Here is an 18,986-nt window from a genome sequence, read left to right as displayed (position 1 = left end):
CCAGGGTTTTCTTGTTTTTTTTTTTTCTTAAAGGGCCATAACCATAGCTGGCAGGGCAGCCATGGGGGGCTGGGGGGCTCATGAAGAGCCTCCCATGCAGCGTGGGGCAGTGGGGGGCAATGAGGATCACCCCCCCCCCCCCACACACACACACACACAGCAGCAGCACCTGGTGAACTGAGGCTTTTATTTTCAAAGTGCTGGGAGCTCGGGCAGGTGGAGCAGCCATTGCCAAGCTGGGGGGGATGGACCAGGCTGATTCAGAGATTCAGCCAAATCAATTTAGGGCTGTGATTTGAATTACCAAATCGAATCACCGTTCCCCAAATCAGCTGAATCCAAAGCGAATACTAGCCGCTTCGCACAGGCCTAGTCAAAGTTTTTCTCATGCCTAGTGACCTATAAGGCTATGGTGTAATCAGGTGGCTATCATCACATTCAGCAAGCTTTGACTTCTCAGCCTGTATGACCAGCAACCCATTAATAGAGGGACCAGGTAGGCGCAACTTTCAGCATGAATTCAGCATGGATCAAACTCATATCTCTGGCAATACACTGAGACGTTTTAACTGCTTTTACCACTGGGATCCTTAGTTTGTCTGTGGAATCCTCATCCTGCAATCCTCTAATTATTCTATTTACAGAAATGGAATCTAGAAACACTTTATACTGCTGCACAACAAAATAAATAGTAAGGCACATGAGTAAAGCAGTATCTACTTAGTAGAGTACCAAGGATGATCCTTGTGGCAGAAGGCCACCTCTGTTTCTCCCTAAAAATGCTGCTCTGTGACAATTTGGTTAGGACGGGCCCTACAGAGGGTACACACCTTACCCTATCTCTTTAGGTAACCTGAGCTGGATACATTCCTGAGGGAGGGGGGAAACCTGCTCCCTCTGCCTAGGTGACTGGCATCACATACCTGGGTGAGGGGCTTGGGCTCCCTGGTGGGCTAGAGACTGCCAGTCTGCCCAGCAACCAGTGATGCATTTCAAATTGGTTGGCTGACAGCCAACAAGTGCTGGCCTCCATTGGACCAGGTAAATGAGGTCATAAGGGCTATATAAGTTAAGGACTGCCCAGGAGGTGGGGGCAACAGCCATGAGGAAAACTCGGAGAGAGAGAAGAGCTGGACCATCTGAAACTTGCTCTCTGATTCAAAACTCATGATCAAGGAACTGCCTGCCTCCAGAGGGAATCTCCACCTGCCTCTGGATGATACTTGTGAGTAAGCTACCTGAGATCTAACTAGATATATAGCTTGCAGTAACTCAGATGCATGATCAAAGGCTACTCCAGCTACCTTGTTTGCTCTATGGGGTTTCTCTGATACTATTCACCTCTGTACCCTATTCCAAACCTACTCCTTGTAACTAATAAAGTTCTCCTTTGTACCTAACATGGGAGACTTATTAGGAGTGGGTCTAGATTATGCCTTGGGGTCCCCTTGGTCTGACTAACTAAGGGAAACCACTACTTGTGCTTCCAACTGAGGGAAGCACCCCAAGTTCTTGCAGTCAGTCACATACCCTCAAGGGCTACTAGGCCTGTGTTTCCTAGGGGGTGTAATGCCAGGTTCAAGCCCGTCCCTGGGTGGTGGCAGCTCTACCCCCAGGCTAGCGGGTGTGCTCCAGGAAGGGGGTCAGCCAGATGTGAGGTGCCCCCAGGGAGGCACTCAGAGCCTGGAAAGTGGTCAGATACAGTGAGGTGGGTGGCTTAGTGCAGGAGCACCCCGTACTGGCCTGCCACAGTCCTAAGACCATTTGGTAAGTTAAATGATAATAAAAGATTCATGAAGATACAAATAATCATGTTAATGACTCTGGCCTGCTGACTTCATATGGATTAATTTGGACAAAAGTCTATCTGTTGGTCATGGATAATGAACTGAATGTATTTTATTCACTAAATGATCCAGACTTATCTGGAGTCATGTTGTTTATTTGAACCATTTCAAAATTCTGTAATACCTAAAAATGCAGTGGTGGGTGGGGGAGAGAAGCAGGGCATGGAGAAACCAGCAGACCCTGCTGTGACTGCAAGTCTCTTCTGGAGCTCCAGCTATGGAGCAGAGAAGAGGGGCCAGCTCTGCTGTGGAGCAGAGAGCCCCGCCCACCCCACAGATCATGCCGGGATGCTGGGGGAATCTGATTTAACTTAAACCAACAAGGGGTCTGGGACAGACATTGCATAAACTGGTTTGACCCAAATCAGTTAAGTCTGATACTACATTCAACCAGGTTTATCTCAAACTGGTTTTAGCCATTTTGAAACTGCTTTATGTGCACTGAACATCTGTTCTGTTACAAGTTTAAACCAGTTTCTAATCACTTAAACCTGTTTTTTGTGTAATGTCTGTCCCTAGTCTAACAAACTCCTCCCTAGGGAGATGCTCTAAAAGGGGTGGGGAGTTCCTTGCAATTACCTTCTTGTGCCTCTCCTTTGTGGCATTAACATCATCCTGCAGGAACTGTGATTCAATTTGAAGCTCCAGATTGCACAATAATGCTTCATCTGCTTCCTATAATACAGATGAACATGATGCTGTTAGTATTTGCTTCTAGATCACTAAGAGCAAAGGAGTCACTTGTCCAGAAGATGAATCATTTCACATTCTTAGCCACCTGTTCTGAGATTTAAAGATTATTGGGAGAAATAAAGGTGTTATGAAACCAGCACACAATATGCTCTTTAATCCTTTGTCTTCTATGGTGCATGGTGTGGAGATAATTTCTGAAGAAAAGCAATGTATATATTTCAGCACTGTGGCACTGTCAAAATGTGTTCACCATATGCTGAAAAGTGGCTGGCAGCCAAGGAACGGACACTTACTTTGATGCTAAATGCTTACAATTATGCTTGAATTCTAAACAGGGGGAATCAAAAGAACAAAGTATTGATTTCTCTACTATTTATGACATTATTTGAAACACTTTTTTAATATCCCTGGAAAAATATGCACTATAATTCTGTGTCAAGCTATTTCTCACCACTTTGTAGAACTATACCATTGCAAATTTGTTTTCTCTTTTTGTTGATTTTTTAAAACAATTCTAGCACCAAAAATTATTGATGTGTTAGTATAGAAACACTTAAAATTTGGGGGAAAACCTGTAATAATATATTATACAGGAGGAAGATAATTCCCAAGTCAATTTAATCTAAAAGAAGAAGAAATAATTACTGAGAACTGCACATGTGTAGCTGAGATTAGGATATGGCCCAATCTGACCCCAATTGTTATTGTGTCATATTATTTTAAAAAATACAAACTGAGGTGTCAAACTTATCCTGTGCCCCAGGCTGAATCCAGACCACAGGGTTTCTTGCAGGCCAGATCCACAGAAGCAGCAGCAACAGCAATAGTAATGATGGTGGGGGTAACTACAGCCACCATGGCAGTGGAGCAAGCAGTTTCAGGCTAGGCAGCTACTTGTTGTAGTGGAGGCAGTGCAAACAACAGCAGGCCAAGTGGCAATGGGGCAAATTGGGCTCTATTGGCAATGCCCTCATTTGCCACCTGTGATTTATAGCCATGTCCACCAGAATACCAGGTCTACAGCAGGCCAGCACCACTGTTAGCTACTCCCACAAATTTCCTAGCCCATTGGTAGTGTGACAGGCCAGATGGAGCAGATCCATGGGCCAGAAGCAGCCCATGGGCCATGTGTCTGACAGCTTTGATAAAAAGTAATTTCCAGTAAATTTAACAACATACAGTACAAAATAACAAGTTCTAAAGTGAGTTTTAGACTCAGGCTGACCTCCACCCCCCCCTGGAAAATGTCATCTTTTTGTTTTGCTTTCACTTTTTTGACTGCAGAATAATAATAGAGTACTTCTTCTGTTGTAAAGACCCCCCAAAAGCCATAACAGATCAGAAACTTTTTGAGACTGTGGATTCCTATGGCCCCCTCTACACTTGCAAATAAAGGCACAATTGGATCTAATGCGTAATTCACACAGTTGTACCTCCTGCCATGCCACACGTGCATGGCAGGAGGTGCAATTGTGGGATAGTGCATTAGATCCCATCACACCTTATTGCTGGAACAGGAAGGAGCCCAATCCCAGGCTCCCCCTGCACCAGCAAGAAGTAATCTTCTGCACCTGGGAGCCCCATGCACCCCCCCCCCCCCCACTACCACCATCCCGCATTCTTGGTATGGGAAAACCCTAGGGCTGGAGGATCCTGCACCCACAGGGATCACTCACAGTGATCCTCCTACTGCAGGGGTTTCTCACACCCCCAGGTCCATGAGATCCCAATCCTCTCACCCTGGATGTTTGCTGGGAGGCATGCTGTGGGGACCCAGGATCTGCAACTGTGGGACTCTGCATCCCCACAGCTGCAGGGTGCTGCCAGGACCCAGAATCTGCAGCTGCTGGGACTGAGAGTCCCCATCAGTCTGGTCTGGGCAAGGTACACCCCTGCAGCTGGGAGCCTTGTCACCTGACAGGACTCCCAGCCTTAGGGGACTCCCTGCTATGCATGCACATGGTGCACATTAAAGCTTGATAGCAACTAGCTATAAAGTTAGTACACATTTTCAAGGTTTAACTTTTTAGTGAGTTAGAGCTGTTTATTGTGTGAAAACTACTTTGCATGTGTAACTGCACAGCTAATCAATTAATTGTGCAGTATCTGTAATGTGTAGAGGGGACCTCGGTCAAATTCCTGCGTTCACCTAGTGAATTATGTTTGCACATGTAATAGGGTTAACATTGCTGTCATGGCCTCTGGCCAATCAGGCACAGCTGAGCTGAGCTCTTGAACTGCCATGCCTGAATTTGATCCCTGGCTAATGTGATTGCCCCAGTACCGGCTGATGAGAGCATCACCTAGCCCTTTTTAGCACACTGACAGCCTCAGGATGCAGACATGCCTTGACAACAGCCTCAGTCTTCTCTGAAAGCTGTCCATAGCTGTCTTATTCTGGAACTAAGAAGAGTGAATGGGACTGAATTCCTCTACTGACCCATCTAGGGAAGGGAGTTGACAATCATTTGAAATAATCTGTTGGGTGTTAGTATTGGGTGCTAGTCTGAGAAGGAGGAGTTACTGCTACAGACTTCATTGGAGGGCTGGGCTTGTGAACAGAGCACAAAATGGGGAACTCTAGTAGACTCCCTGCACTCCTTCTACAACAGATTGGGGATGTCAAGGGATGTCGAGGATGTGCTGACATGTGGAATCAGGAGAGGGATTTTTTTTACCCCTTCACATAAGGGTTATCAGTTTGATGAGGTTAAGGATTTGTTAGGGTGTTTGTGTATTTGGACTGAATGACTTTTAATCTGGAACCTCTCACTCAGACCTCTAAAGCCCCTGAGAAAGAGGCTAAATTGGAGAGATGGTAGTATCCAGGTCTCTCCAGGAGGAGGAGGACTCCAGGCTGGCATGTATTCTCCAAGCACGCAACAAGCAATTGGACGCAAGACATTCTTTCCCCCTTAGTTTCCTTTAGTCAGAGCAACCCTAGATGTTTCTTGTTACAAGAGGCTAAAAATAACTTCTAAATGTCTGATGCCTTTTTTAAAATTCAACGCTTTCAATTAGCAGCTGTAAATATCCCTCACATTGGTACAGTCATGTGTTGCAAAGTAAATGCTTCCAGCTACAGGCAGAACATATGACTGGTGAAAGAGAATTTTCCTTTTTTCTACATGCACAGAAAATTAGTCACAAGCAGTGCCCTGCTATTCAGAAATGTGTAGATGCTAGCTCTTTCCATTATGCTATTGATTTTTCTCAGCCAAGTATGCTGGTCCTCCAATAAAACAACAGTGGACTCATTGTTAACCAGCTCAACAGCAAATGCAGCTAATTAAAATAGACCACATACAGAATATTCTAAACCAGTCATCAAGAATATATATCACTTTTCTGCAGTCTTTATAATTTCCTATTGATAGAAAGATCAATATAACAATGAAAATGTTATTAGGCTTGTGGAAGGAAGGCTGACTACCAATTACCAAATGTTTTTGTATGTAATGGGTAAAACTAGTTTTCAGCCTTTTAAATGTGGATGGAGAATATGCATTTGCAGTTTTTTCCTTCCAAACAAGCTGGTTTTAGTTCTGACTTGATATATCATGTATCAAAACACAGAGCACAATTGTTTTTCTTCAAAAATTTGAATTATCACTTTAAACATATTATACAAATCACTCTGTCCAATTATTTTTTTTAATCTTCAGCTTCATATAAAACTCCAGCAGTGATCTAAGTGAATTAAATTGCATTTTTATTCAATAGCAGTGAGAAAGGAATCTGCCAGATCCAGTACTGTAGAATTTGTGCATAGTGACTGACCAAATGGATGCATCTACATGAGACATCTACTGAGGAGTTGCCTAATTCGCTCTGCAGTAAATACCTTGGCACCTACATGTCCAGCCCTATTAGGCCAAAGGAAACTAATAAACTCTGCAGCAAGGTAGTACTTGTAAATGCACGTACTACCCTGCTGCAGAGTTTTTTACTCCACAGCACCACACATGTAGATGCTGATGGGGCTGGCTGGGTCACAAAGGTGCTTGTGTGTCAGGCCTGCCTGACAGCTAGCCCCCCACACAGCCAGCCCTTCCACAACATATTGAGCCAGGTTGGAGCAGCCCTGGGCTGGCAGGCTGACTTCTGCAGCCCCCCGTCAGCCAGGACTGTTCCAACCCAGCTCTGGCCCATGGTCCTAGGCATGCATTTAAGCAGTGCACCCAGAGCAATAAACTCCAGTACCGTATGTACCAGAGCTTATTGCTGCATGCTAATAGCATGTACAGGTGCTCCCAGTAGTTATTAATTACAACAAAGAGGAAACCTGAAATATCTTGAAAGGGATATGCTAAACACGAAAACAGAAAGAAAAGCAGAAATCATAAAAATTACCTCGATCAAGCAGAACAACTTCTGCTGTTGGCAGAGGAAAATAAAGATTGTTTAATTGCAACAGGTTATAAGCACAAAAGCTGAAGGATTAGCAATGGAAACGAGCTGGGGACAGATGAGTTATCTAGCTTTTCACAAAATAAAGCAAACAACAAAGGAGTGTAATTCAGATTTATTACCATATTTTTAAAAGCCAGTCTTGAATAGTTTTTAAAGATGCCCAGGGATTATTAAATCCTTTTCTTGAAGCAATAATCCTGGGGCTGGGCATGGGCACTTTGCTGCACGGTTAATAGCTCAGAGGTTGCAAGTTCAAGGACACAGCAAAAGTGATCACAGCACAGCCTTGCTAAATTCTAATGAATCTATACATTCTGCTAAATACCTTGTCACAAGGACACAGAAAAGGAATAACCCTCTCTCCTTATGCTACTGGCTTAATTGTGTATAGTTTACATTGAGAGGAGCATAGAAACTGTTTCAAAGAAGCCAACTTCCCTTGTCTGGGAAACTAGACTTACAGTTAGGAATGAATCCTGTGAGGGGCCAAGTACTCTCGGTTCCCAGGAGAGTTCACAAGATTTAAAGGTTCTTGGCATTTTATAGGATTGAGACCTTGATGCTGTTAAAAAATCTTCCAGTGCAACAACACACTTTTCCTTTCACCTTCTAGGAACATTTGGATGTTTGATATTAACCTGAGGGAGTGATGAGCATGTTGATGGACTTTCACTGACTATTTCTGCATAGTGTTCAAGCAGTCAGAAGAACTCCAGTCCTGGGCATAGAATGGAGTATTAAGGGTACTATAGGCAACTAAACATGTTGGGACACACATCCTCAGCTGGTATAAATTGGCAGAGCTACATCGACTTTGAAGATGATGCTCCAGTTCAGCTACAAGTTGGAAGGCTTGATGCAGAAATTGATGGTTAAATCTACAGATGTATTTTGCTGAAGGACAGAGTAGGTAATCATAATAGGTCCTCCTGGTCTTAATTTTTTTTAATATATTGGCTGAGGATCTGGCCTGTGACTTTACTCTGAGTAATGTCACTGACATTAATGAGAACCTTCAGAGAAAGGAAGTCATACATGCAGGTGACAGAATCCAGCCAATTACACGGGCATCAGAGAGGGGGAAGTATATGCACCACGGCATAATGAACAGATGATCCCTTTTGCTCAAACAAAGTAGGGAGAACTGAGGAAGAGACTACTTGATCTTTGTCACTTCTGATCCTTCATTATTCCCATTTTTTATCTCTAGGTCAGGGGTTGACAACTTATTGCCCATGAGCCAGATCCAGCCTGGAGAGCCATGGGATCCAGCCCACAATTTTGTCAATGTTCTGGTGTCAGCATTCAATGGCAGGATCCCACACCATATAGTGAGTAGCTTTGCCTGTGCCATGGCCAGGCAACAGGGAGAAGAAGCAGCAGTAGCAGTGTCCAGGTTCTAACTCAGGCCCACCTTGGACCCAAGCCAGGTCAGTCCAGCCTGCCATTGCAAAAAGGTTGACAGCTGCTGTACTAGGTGATATAGGTGATGGATATATAGAACAAACATACACTAATAGCAGACAAATTAAATATATATGGGAGAAAGTATGTGAAGATTGCTTAGAAAAGCACTATTGTGTATCACATGTCTCATTGTCACATCTCTTAAAGGCCACGTCGGAATATATATATCCCCCACCCCTTTTTTTCCAGTGGGGTGGGTTGCAGTGGTGTGTGATCTAGAGATTCTACATTCACTCCTGCATCACATGAGAATACCCCTGACCAAGGCACTCACAGCTGGTCCCATTCTCTCACTTTATAGCCCTTCTACACTGGAAAACAATAAAAAGGAGCTAACAAACTTGAACTGTTTATTATGAAGTTTCCCTTGAGATTCATGAAAAGGGTTTAAATACAGGAGCAGATGGGACAGCACTGCAGATTTAATCACTCCATTTATTGTCATACCAGGCATCTGCTTTGCAACATTCTCCATATTTCTCAGCTAATGTGGACCACTTATACTCAGTGCAGAGTACAAGGATATTTCCATATCTCCTGGATGGTGATTCAAACAGTAACCCTTCTGTTACAATGCTGTATGACTATATTTCATATTTTCATAATTCATATTTTAAGTGGAATGATCTTTACACTATTGGCAAACATTGCCAGGTCTGACTTGCTAACAGATATTCTATTCCGCCTAATTAGGCTCCATTTCTGAGATAAATCCATAATATGTACCTTCGCCATCAACATAGGAGTTTGGCTCCTGTAAGCCGGCATGTTGTATAATTCATGTAAAATTGCTGGTGTTCCTCCATGGCTTAAACAGTTGTGTGTGCATGTATGTAAAGAGGGAGATGGGAAATATCTCTGTTATCCTACATAATCTGCTATATCTCTTTCAAACTCACTAGGTCTGAATAGGATACTTTAAAGATGTAGAAGCTCAAGCATGGTATCTCATGAATGAAATTCATTCAATGAAATTAAATATGAAGTGTATAGTATTAGTATATACTTGCCTATAGACTAATACTAAGAGCCTAGATAACCATCTAGAGGGCTGGAGAATTCTCCATTGAGAAGTCTGGTATAATTAGCACAACTTAAACCTGATGGGAGAGCTTGCATGATGGGAATATTAAATCCTGGGTACCATGGAGCCAGGTTGAGTTGGGAGCATAGCAGCTGTTTTGGTAAACATACATCAGGCATCTGCACACAGTGCCCTTTCCACTGCAGCTGATGTTGAATAATCAACACTTCTATGCTGGTGGTGTTAGCATTGGTAAGGAGACTGGCATTTGTGCCACCTTCCTCCTACTTTATGCTGATGCCAAGGATCTTCTGGAGGTAGTGCTGCTGAAGGTGTTCCAGACATTTTAGGCGGTTCCTGTAGCTCACCCAAGCTTCACAGCCATAGAGAAGAGGTGGGATTACCACAGCCTTATGTAATAGAAGCTTTGTTTGATTCCTGATGTTGTGATCATTGAACACATGATGATACAGTTTTCTGAAGGCAGAGCTGGGGTATCGGATCCTATACTGGATCTCCTCATCAATGTTGGCTGATGAGGTATGCAAAGTTATCTTTGCTAGGGGAATTAATTGGCTTGGAGCAGGATGGTGAAGCACTTTTGTTTTTCCACTGTCAAGGGTCAGTCCCAGGCACTGGTATATTTGAGAGAAGCAGCTAAAGGTAATTTATAGGTCCTGCTCAGTATGTGCAACAACAGCACAGTTATCAGTGAACTGAAGTTCCACAATCAAGGCTGATATAACTTTGGTTTTGGCACAGAAGCAAGAAAGATTGAAAAGGTTCCCATCCACCCTGTACTCGATGCTGATGCCAGGTGACAAACAGTCACATAACATCCTTTTGCAACAGTTCTTCATGAGGTGTTGGGGCAATGCTGTGGCAAAAGGACTAATGAGATCCTTGTTTATATCATGGTAGGGGTTCAGAGGGGTGTGTGTGTGTGTGTGTTGGTGGGGGGCAGCTGACATTTTAAACCCACACAAACAGCATTGCTGAGACAGATGTATAAGTATTCTGGAAAGTTCTGGTATCAAAGTGTCTACAAGATATCAAAAATAGCCAAAAATGTGAAGGAAGGTGGGAGTGCTTAATGAGCTCCATTTGAACTTCTCAACAAAGAGTACAAGGGGTACCTGTAGATGTATGGGAACACTGCTCTGATGCACAGTAATTATAGTGCATCGGAGCAGACTCGATTAACGAAATCTGCTGGAGCGTGCTAATTAGCATGCTCCAGCCGCCTCTGTGTCTCATGTATTCAAAATCCCTGCACTTCAAAATAGCAGCAGGGGTTCTTTAACTAAAGTTCATTGAACTAAAGCTTCCCCACCACCATCTTGAAGCACGGGATGCTGAATACATGAGATGCTGGGGGCACTTCAATGAGAGCGGTTTTCAGAGCCATTCTAATTAAAGCACTCCTGCCCCCCACCCCCAGAGCATGTGTAAAGATGCCCAAAGTGACTTACAGTGAAGAAGAGACTAAATACTAGAGGTTCTAGTACAGCATAGAAAGGCATAACAAGAATCAATGGCTAGAAGCTGAAACCAGACTTAGTCAGAATAAGGCAGTGAGAGTACTTAATCACAGCAAAGGAAGCATGGATTTTATATCTCTAGATTCCTTCAAATGTGAGCCAGGTGCTTTTCTGAAAAACAGGCTTCATCCAAGTACAATTTGGTTCATGGACAAGTGACAGGGTGAATCCTAGGGAACTTCTACACTAAGGAGACCAGACTGTGCTAGGTAGCATTGCTAAACCCAATGTAAAGTGTCATTAGGCATATGCCAATGGCTCTTCTGACTGGGTACATTGTTAATGCCTGCTCAGTGCTGTTGTAAGCTGTCTCTACTCCCATCTCTGCCTGGGTTTAGCAGGCATGCTGTGCTGCAGTAGGCTGCCCCTTAGTATGGTTTAAAAGACCATCTTGTCTTGCATGGCCCTTGAGAAAGGTAGCGAGACTACATGGTGTAATGGCTCTTCTGGTCTTAAACACCATGGATTTATAAAATGCACTTGCACGTGATTAAAGAGCTTACATTTTCAAGGTAATACATATGTAGTAGATAGGTCCAAGGTCTGAATATGACACACATCAAAACTGATGGGTCTGCTATTTAATTGTCTCTTAAGCTTAGTCTGTTTAGCAATACAAACATTGCTGTCACAAATAAGGTCAGACTGGACCATCTCCAAAAGACATGGGATTGAAGCTACAGTACAGCTAGCAACACAGCAGTGTTCTTAAGCATTCGTTAACCATTGGATCAGCATTAGCAACCAAACAAGCTTGATGTTCCCTGTGAACAAATACCCACTTAATTATGTTAACCATATTAAGGGCCAAGCTTGGGGACAAAGCAAATAGTCACTCGTTCCTTTTTTCAGTGGTACAGCAAAGACTGTCAGGACTGTTAAGACTGCCCTACAAGCAAAACTGTTCCTAATTAATGGAGCTCTTTGCACTAAGTCTTCTGTATACCCTGTGCTTTTCCTCAAAACTCCATTTTTTTGTCATTTGGCTAAAGTACACTACTGATGAAATAGCCTCAGCACATCTGTATCCTGCATAGATCATGTTTTTTTTCTAGCACAGTTTGAGGCTCATATGATCTTGCAGTGTATTGTTCTTTGCCATGGAAACAAGAGGACACTGGTATGGAGCCAGGCTAGGAAATTATTTCAGACTTCTGAAATACTGATACCCCTGCACTCTAGAAACAAAACCATGTTAGAATTGGGGATAGCCTAAGAGTAGGGCTAAGCATGTGATTAAGTGCTCGGCCTATAGTAAAATCTATGGTATGCATGAGTTCAAGCCCTTCAAAATTATTTCTGGTCTGTGGGAAGGAAGTGTTTGATGTATGTTTCTATTCCTTTTCTAAGCCAACATTTTGGTGTTAATAATACTGATCCCACAAGGCAACGCATGCCCTGCAGAATAGGATAAAATCTTCAATCCTTAATAGGGCTGCTTGAAATTTCTTTTGACATTTTTTAAAATCAGAAAAGAGACTCTTCAAAACAGAAGCCAAATTGGAAGGAAAACTGTCAAACTGGCTTTGACAGTTTCCCACTTTGAAAAGGTTTCGAGCAGTCAGTGTCCCACTTTGACGCTTCGGAAATGGGACATGTCTATTTTCAGGGGTTCAACTATTTGTTCTGAAATATACGCTCCTTTTATAGTAAGATTTCAGAAAGTAACACTCTGAAGTTATATTTCATTAATATTTTGACCTGACCCAATCACTTAGGGTTCTCATTAGCAGTCCAAGCCAAAGTTTAGTTCATTTGACTTTAGTCCAACCCCTGATCAAGGCAAGATCATCCCTATCTAAACCAAACCTGACAAGTGTTTAGGTAATCTGCTTTTAAAAAGCTTCCAGTAATGAAGTTTCTACAGTTTCTCTAGGTAACTGTTCTGGTTACTGATTTTGGATTTAAACTTCATTGTTGAACAACAAGAAACATTTCTATACCTCCATGCCTTTTTCCATCTGACACCACCAGGGAAGGAATCTAGACTGATCTGCACAAGAAAGAGCAATTCACAAAGACACTGTCCTGCGCCCAGAGGAACAGACTACCATCTTCAGCTTCCTCTCTGCAAAAATGAAGTTTATTTCCTACCTATGTTGACTTTTTACCATTTTTCATTTTCCCTGAGCCTGTTGAAGGGTGTGTGAGCCTGAAAGCTTGCAGAAAAAGATTTTTTTGGGGTGCAATTTCTTAGTTGGTCTAATAGAAGATATCACCTCTGAACCAAGAGTTATTGAGTTTTTGCATTTCTTTTTCTCTCAGATCAACACAGCTACCAAATACATCCCTGGTTGCTTAGCTATACTCATAGGTTAGATATTAGAAAAACTTTTTAAATCTCCCTACAATTTAAGTCCATTACTTCTTGCTCTGTCCTTACAGGCACAGAGGATAAATGATCTCACACCTCTTTTTTAAACTCCCCTTTGCATCCAAAGACTATGACCAAATCAGCACTCAGACTTTTCTAGACTGAATAATTCCAGTTCTTTCAGTCTTTCCTCATATGTCATGTCTTCCAAACCTCTGATATTTTTTTCTGTTTTTTTCTGGACTTTTTTCAATGTGTCTACATCTTTCTTGAAGTGCGATGCCCAGAACTGGACGTAGTACTCCAGGGGAAGCCTTCACAGTGCTGAAGAGAGTGGAGCAGTCATTTCCCAGGACCTGCATATGCCATTCTTGCTAACATATCCTAGTATGCTTTTTGCTTTTTCCAGCAATATTACTCTCTTGACTCAAATTTAGCTTGGGATCCACTATAATGCTCAGATCTTTTTTCTGCAGTGCTGCAGCATATTCATCCATGTGCCATTTTGTAACTGTGCATTTGATGGACCTTAGTTTTAATATCACTGTTTACTTCAGACCATTTTGCGGATTTATCAGGGTCACTTTGGAGGATGAGATTTAGATTTGAAAAACTGCTATCTGACTTGGTTTCATCTGCAGTTCTTCTCAATTGTGTCCTTCAAGTCATTAATGAAGATATTGAACAGTACCAGTCCAGGACAGCCTCTGGAAACCCCCTCTTTGATATTTCTTTACAGATAAAATTTGAACTATTAAGAACTATCTTTGAACACGAGCATCCAACGGGAGAGTTCAAGCTGTCCTGAACACACCTTTAAGCAGTTTAATCTAGATCAGATGTTCTCAAACTTTTTCTTATTCCGTACCCCCTTCTAGATTTACCAGCTTCATGCATACCCCTACCAGCATACGTTTTATATTTTAACACAGTAAATGCCAATTTTATTATAATGAAAATTAAATCTGCAATTACACAATTTCTCCCATGTACCCCTCCCCCCCCATGGAAACCCCTGATCTAAGCCATATTTCCTTGGTTTATTTATGAGAATGTCGAGAGACAGTGTCAAGAGCTTTGTTAAGGTCCAGGTTTATCAGATCTACTCTCCTCCCTCCTTCACAAGGCCCATTACTTCATTATAGGAAGTATTTGGTCTTGACAAATTCATGCTAACTGTTCCTTATGACTCTGTTATCCACTAAATGATTACACACTGATTGGTCTATTAGCAGTCTACACAGAATTTACATGAAAATGCCCATGATTGAAAAAACAAGAAAAGGTTCCAAATTCTCAAATTTGATTCTAATTTCTGAATGTTGCTGAGACTCGGATTGCATTAGATATGTGTACTAATAATTTATAACCAGAAATAAAAGGTAGGATGAAATAGTTCTTTCATTAGTTTAGGGATGGGAATTCCAGTAAATGTGAAGGAGGAGGAGAAAATTATATTGTATTACCAAGATAAACTGCATCAGAAGGGAGAGAAATGCTTAAAGTGGATTTGGCATCAACTGGAAATGGCCTCAAAGTGAATTTGCCTAATAAATGATGCAGATTGCATACTTGTCATTGTAATTGGCTCACCTTATTCAGGCGTCCAAGAGTCTCTTTTAGCTTCTGCTGAAATTCACATTCATTTCTGTACCTGCAGATAGGAAGAAGTTGAATTGGTTATCTTTTTACAGACTGCATTTTCATCTCTAATATGCAGGATATAAGCTTCACATCTTAAGTAGAATATGTACTTTGACAGGGCCTATCAAGTTTATTCATATTTATATTATTTGCTCTGCTTCAGGTAGTGAGATCAATTCTTTATTGTATTAGTTCCCTATATTCTCCTTCTTGCAATTCATAATGAGATGGGTGGGCATGTGTTATGAGTTCTCCAAAGTCCAAGGCTAGATCATTTACAATAAAATGTCAGTGATACACATGGCACAAAACTATATTAGACTACACTGCCAGCAATTTAAAAGTTACCATTTTTACAGTTACCCCACTGATATTTGAAGTATTTGTATTTCACTGTACTTAACAATTATAGTTAACCCCAAGATGAAGAAGATGTACTGAAGTAACCACTGATAAATGTTACAACTTGTGATGGCTGGTTGTTCAAAGGAAATTTCATCTATGTATAGAATCAGGGCTTTTTTATTATTATTTTATAAGTTTTGAGTCCTTTTTTTCACACCATGTTAGGTTATTTATCTATACATAATTACATGTAAAAAAAATCTCTTCTATTTGATTAGGAAATGTTAATTAAGCAATGTGCACATAAAGTTTACAAATGAAGTTTATAAATTAAATATAATGATTACATCAACAATAACAACAAACAACAATAGCAACAATAATAATGGTGTAGCATAAAATGCTAATCACCAGGATTTCAGTTTTATATTGAAATGTGTGCATCATTCTGTCTAAAGCATTTTTTTTTTCCTTTGTGGAAAGCAAGGGAAAAACATCTAATAAAGGTCGGCTTTATTGATTCTGTCCTGTTCTTTGGAGGTGACACAAAAGAAACCTGCTGAAGAGTACAAACAAGACTGTAAATGATCTTGCTTAATAGGAAACATAATTTAATTAACTAGTGTAATTAAAAAAAGGAATTATAAATGTATTACAGTACTGAGCAACAAGATTTGATCATCAAATACTGAACTAATGGCTCATCCAAGACAGGCAACTGATGTTGGCTGAAGAGCAGGATGATGTTGTCTGATTGTCCATTGCTTTCCCTTTCTAATACAGAAGTATATAAAATTGCTATCTTCTCCCCATCCACTAAAATCTGTCAGGTAATGGGCGGAAAAAACCTGGCAGCAGCTGCCCTCTATCTACTATATTTTTCATTACAGAGTAAGTATAGCATAATGAAGATTTTTCCATATCACCTGAGGCTTGCACAAAAGGAAATATAGTCAAACCTGAAGACTTTGCAGGGTTAGGTTCCTTACTGCCCTGCAAAATGGGTGTTTGTGAAGTTTCAAGGGGTATATAGAGCTGTAGCAAAGAGCTGAGAAGCTTGTCATTTAGTTTGGTAGCCTGCTGCTGCAATAAGTGGCTTGCAGATTACTCTGAAAAGAATGACCCAGATTCCATTGCAATTTAAGATTGAAAAGCAAGTTCACTTTGGGAGCATCTACACATCGTCGTACCATGATGTTGGTACGGTGCCAAGCGTTAGTACTTCATTTTGGAAATACTAAAGCATGGCAGTGCAGGCAATTACTGTGCCATATGGGTGGCACACATTTAGATTTCCTAGCTATGTTGCCATAGCAGCACACTATATCCAGGGAGCATGCTGCTATGGCGATGTAGCTGGTGATCAAATGTAGACTCACGTGATCATTATGTCGCCATAGCACACCGTATGGTGACGTAGTATGCTGCTATGTTGCCATAGAGTGATGTGTAGATGCACCTTCTTTTTACTAAAGTTAATACTTTGTCTCTGTCCTGATTCAGAAATTAATTCCAGGGCTATTAATGGTTGTGAGGTACCTGTCATATGAAAAAATAATTTCTGTTCAAAGCTAATAGTAAGCTTAGCCATGAATAGAGCAGGGGACATGCACAATTGTTTCAGTGTATAGAGAAACATATATTTTAGCTGCTTTTAAGAGGATGAGGAGTTGTTATTTGGGAATGTGAACAGGCTACCATGATCTAAATGTGACAACTGCATGAGCCCATTTTCAGTCAGTCAGTCAGTCAGGGTGTATGTAATTGCTGAGCCATGTGATAGCATCATCGGTGGCCATGTGCAATTCCTGTAGTCCACCACTGAACTTAGTCAGTGGGCAGTATCGACAATATGCGACCTGGTGTGTGTTTTGCCACATGTACAGTCTGGGTTGCTGTGAAGTTCCCAACTGTAGCAGTTGGCCATGCACAAAACCTATTCAGCAAGGCCCACTGATGGTCTTGCAGGTTGAAGCCAGGTGGGAAGACTGTAGGATCTGTGATAAGGAACTTGTTTGGTGGTGATGTTGACCTCCATTCTTCACACCAGAGGGTCTCTTCTGTGTGGCCCTGGTGTGGCGGTTTGGACCACAGTGAGTATCATGATGGTATCTTTTGGTCCACATGCAGGAGGTGGATTTAAGAGATCGTCACACCTCAGCAAGCATGGTTTGGAATAGATATTTTCCAGTAGCTTGCTTGTTGCAACTTCCCATCAGATATGGGGGGAACAATGTTGTTCAGGACTGGGAGCCATGGTAGAGTGGTTGGTCAAAGAGTTCCTGAGATGATATGTATCACTGAATGTAGCTGCACATCAATGAGTTTGGTGTGTGAGGACCAATTCCAGACAGGTGTGCAGTATTCTGCTGCAGAGTATGAACAGGCAAGAGCTGACATCCTTAGGATTGAGGCTCTTGCACCCCATGATGACCCAGCCAGCTTAAGGTGGTTGTTGCATGTCTTAATTTTCATTACTGTCTTTTTCAAGTGTTCATAATAGACCTTTGCCCATAGCCCTAGTGTCACACCCAGGTAGATGGGTTCTGCTTAAAAGTTAACTAAATTGCCCTAACTTTGACCCTGAAGTAAGCAGGGCTAAATCTGGAGTGATTTTGCTACACTTCTATCACTGCAGAATCATGCAGATATTACAGTTGTAATAGCTTCTACCATTATCAAAAGGTATTGTTACAAATAATACATCCATCTATTCCCTCACATTGCTCCCAGATCTCTCACTTGCTTTGGGAGAAAGCAACATAATGCCATATATTTTAATATTTCATTGAATCCATATTTATTCTATTACACTTGTTCGGTTGTACTTCATGAGATTTCTTTTGGTCCAATCCTCCAATTTATCAAGGTTTCTCTGAATCCTAGCCCTAATCTCTAGTGTATCTACTATTCCCCCTACCTAGTTTCATCCAAAAACTTGTTGAGGGTAAATTCCATCCCATCTTTCAGATCATTGGTGGAGATATTGAACAAAACTGGCCCCAGAACTGGCCCCTGGGGCACTCTGCTTAATACTGGCTGCATACAAATCCTTCATCCAGCCACTAACATGGGCTCAGTGCTGTCTAGCAGCTGATGCTCCTGTTTTAACGGCCTAGTTCTGTGTGTGTGCACATCCAGTAAGCCAAAAGTAACATGCCAGGGAAAACATTGGAGCCAGGACATGTGTTCTGACCTGCTGGTGTTGCACTTTCAGATAGTTGTAAAAAGCATTGCTCTAGCAGATGGGGTCTATCAGGTGGCTTTGCAGGTGGCTATTGGTATGGATTCCCTCCTACCTTATGTATTCCAGCTGTTCTACTGCATCTGCACTCACTACCTGATACAGCTACTACTGCTAAACAAAATATTCCAGTTTGGGAACAATATTATTTGGTTTTTATCATAACCAGAGTCATGCATATTGCCTAGCTTCATACCTAGTTTTATTATCTAGCAATTATATGCTGCATACAAACCCTATGCATTTTATCTTTGGACATACTTTAGATAAAAGAATACATTATGAGTAATTCTCATAATTTTTAACATTAATTACTTTTGCTCACTTGTTGGCATTCAGCTGATTTGTACTAACTTTTGGGATATCATGGAAAGAGAAATAAATGCTTGATTTTGAGGTTTCCTGCAGCCAAATATAATAGTGCTATGATAACAATGCTCAATGCAATTAACAT

The 18,986-nt window shown here is 41.6% G+C and overlaps 1 protein-coding gene across 1 annotated transcript in view; it reads right to left on the bottom strand.

The window, feature by feature from the left end:
- BFSP1 (beaded filament structural protein 1) overlaps window positions 1–18,986 on the bottom strand; it is a 42,193-nt gene that overhangs the window by 14,232 nt on the left and 8,975 nt on the right. Inside the window, exons 2-3 of the mRNA XM_006260696.4 lie at window positions 14,893–14,953; window positions 2,427–2,522 (exon numbers count right to left, since the gene is read on the bottom strand). Coding sequence (XP_006260758.2) covers window positions 2,427–2,522; window positions 14,893–14,953 — 157 coding nt within the window. The remainder of the gene's footprint in view (window positions 1–2,426; window positions 2,523–14,892; window positions 14,954–18,986) is intronic.

This window comes from Alligator mississippiensis, chromosome 1 (genome assembly GCF_030867095.1).
Source record: "Alligator mississippiensis isolate rAllMis1 chromosome 1, rAllMis1, whole genome shotgun sequence".
Classification (NCBI taxonomy): domain Eukaryota; kingdom Metazoa; phylum Chordata; order Crocodylia; family Alligatoridae; genus Alligator; species Alligator mississippiensis.
This window is presented reverse-complemented; position numbering and strand designations above follow the sequence as displayed.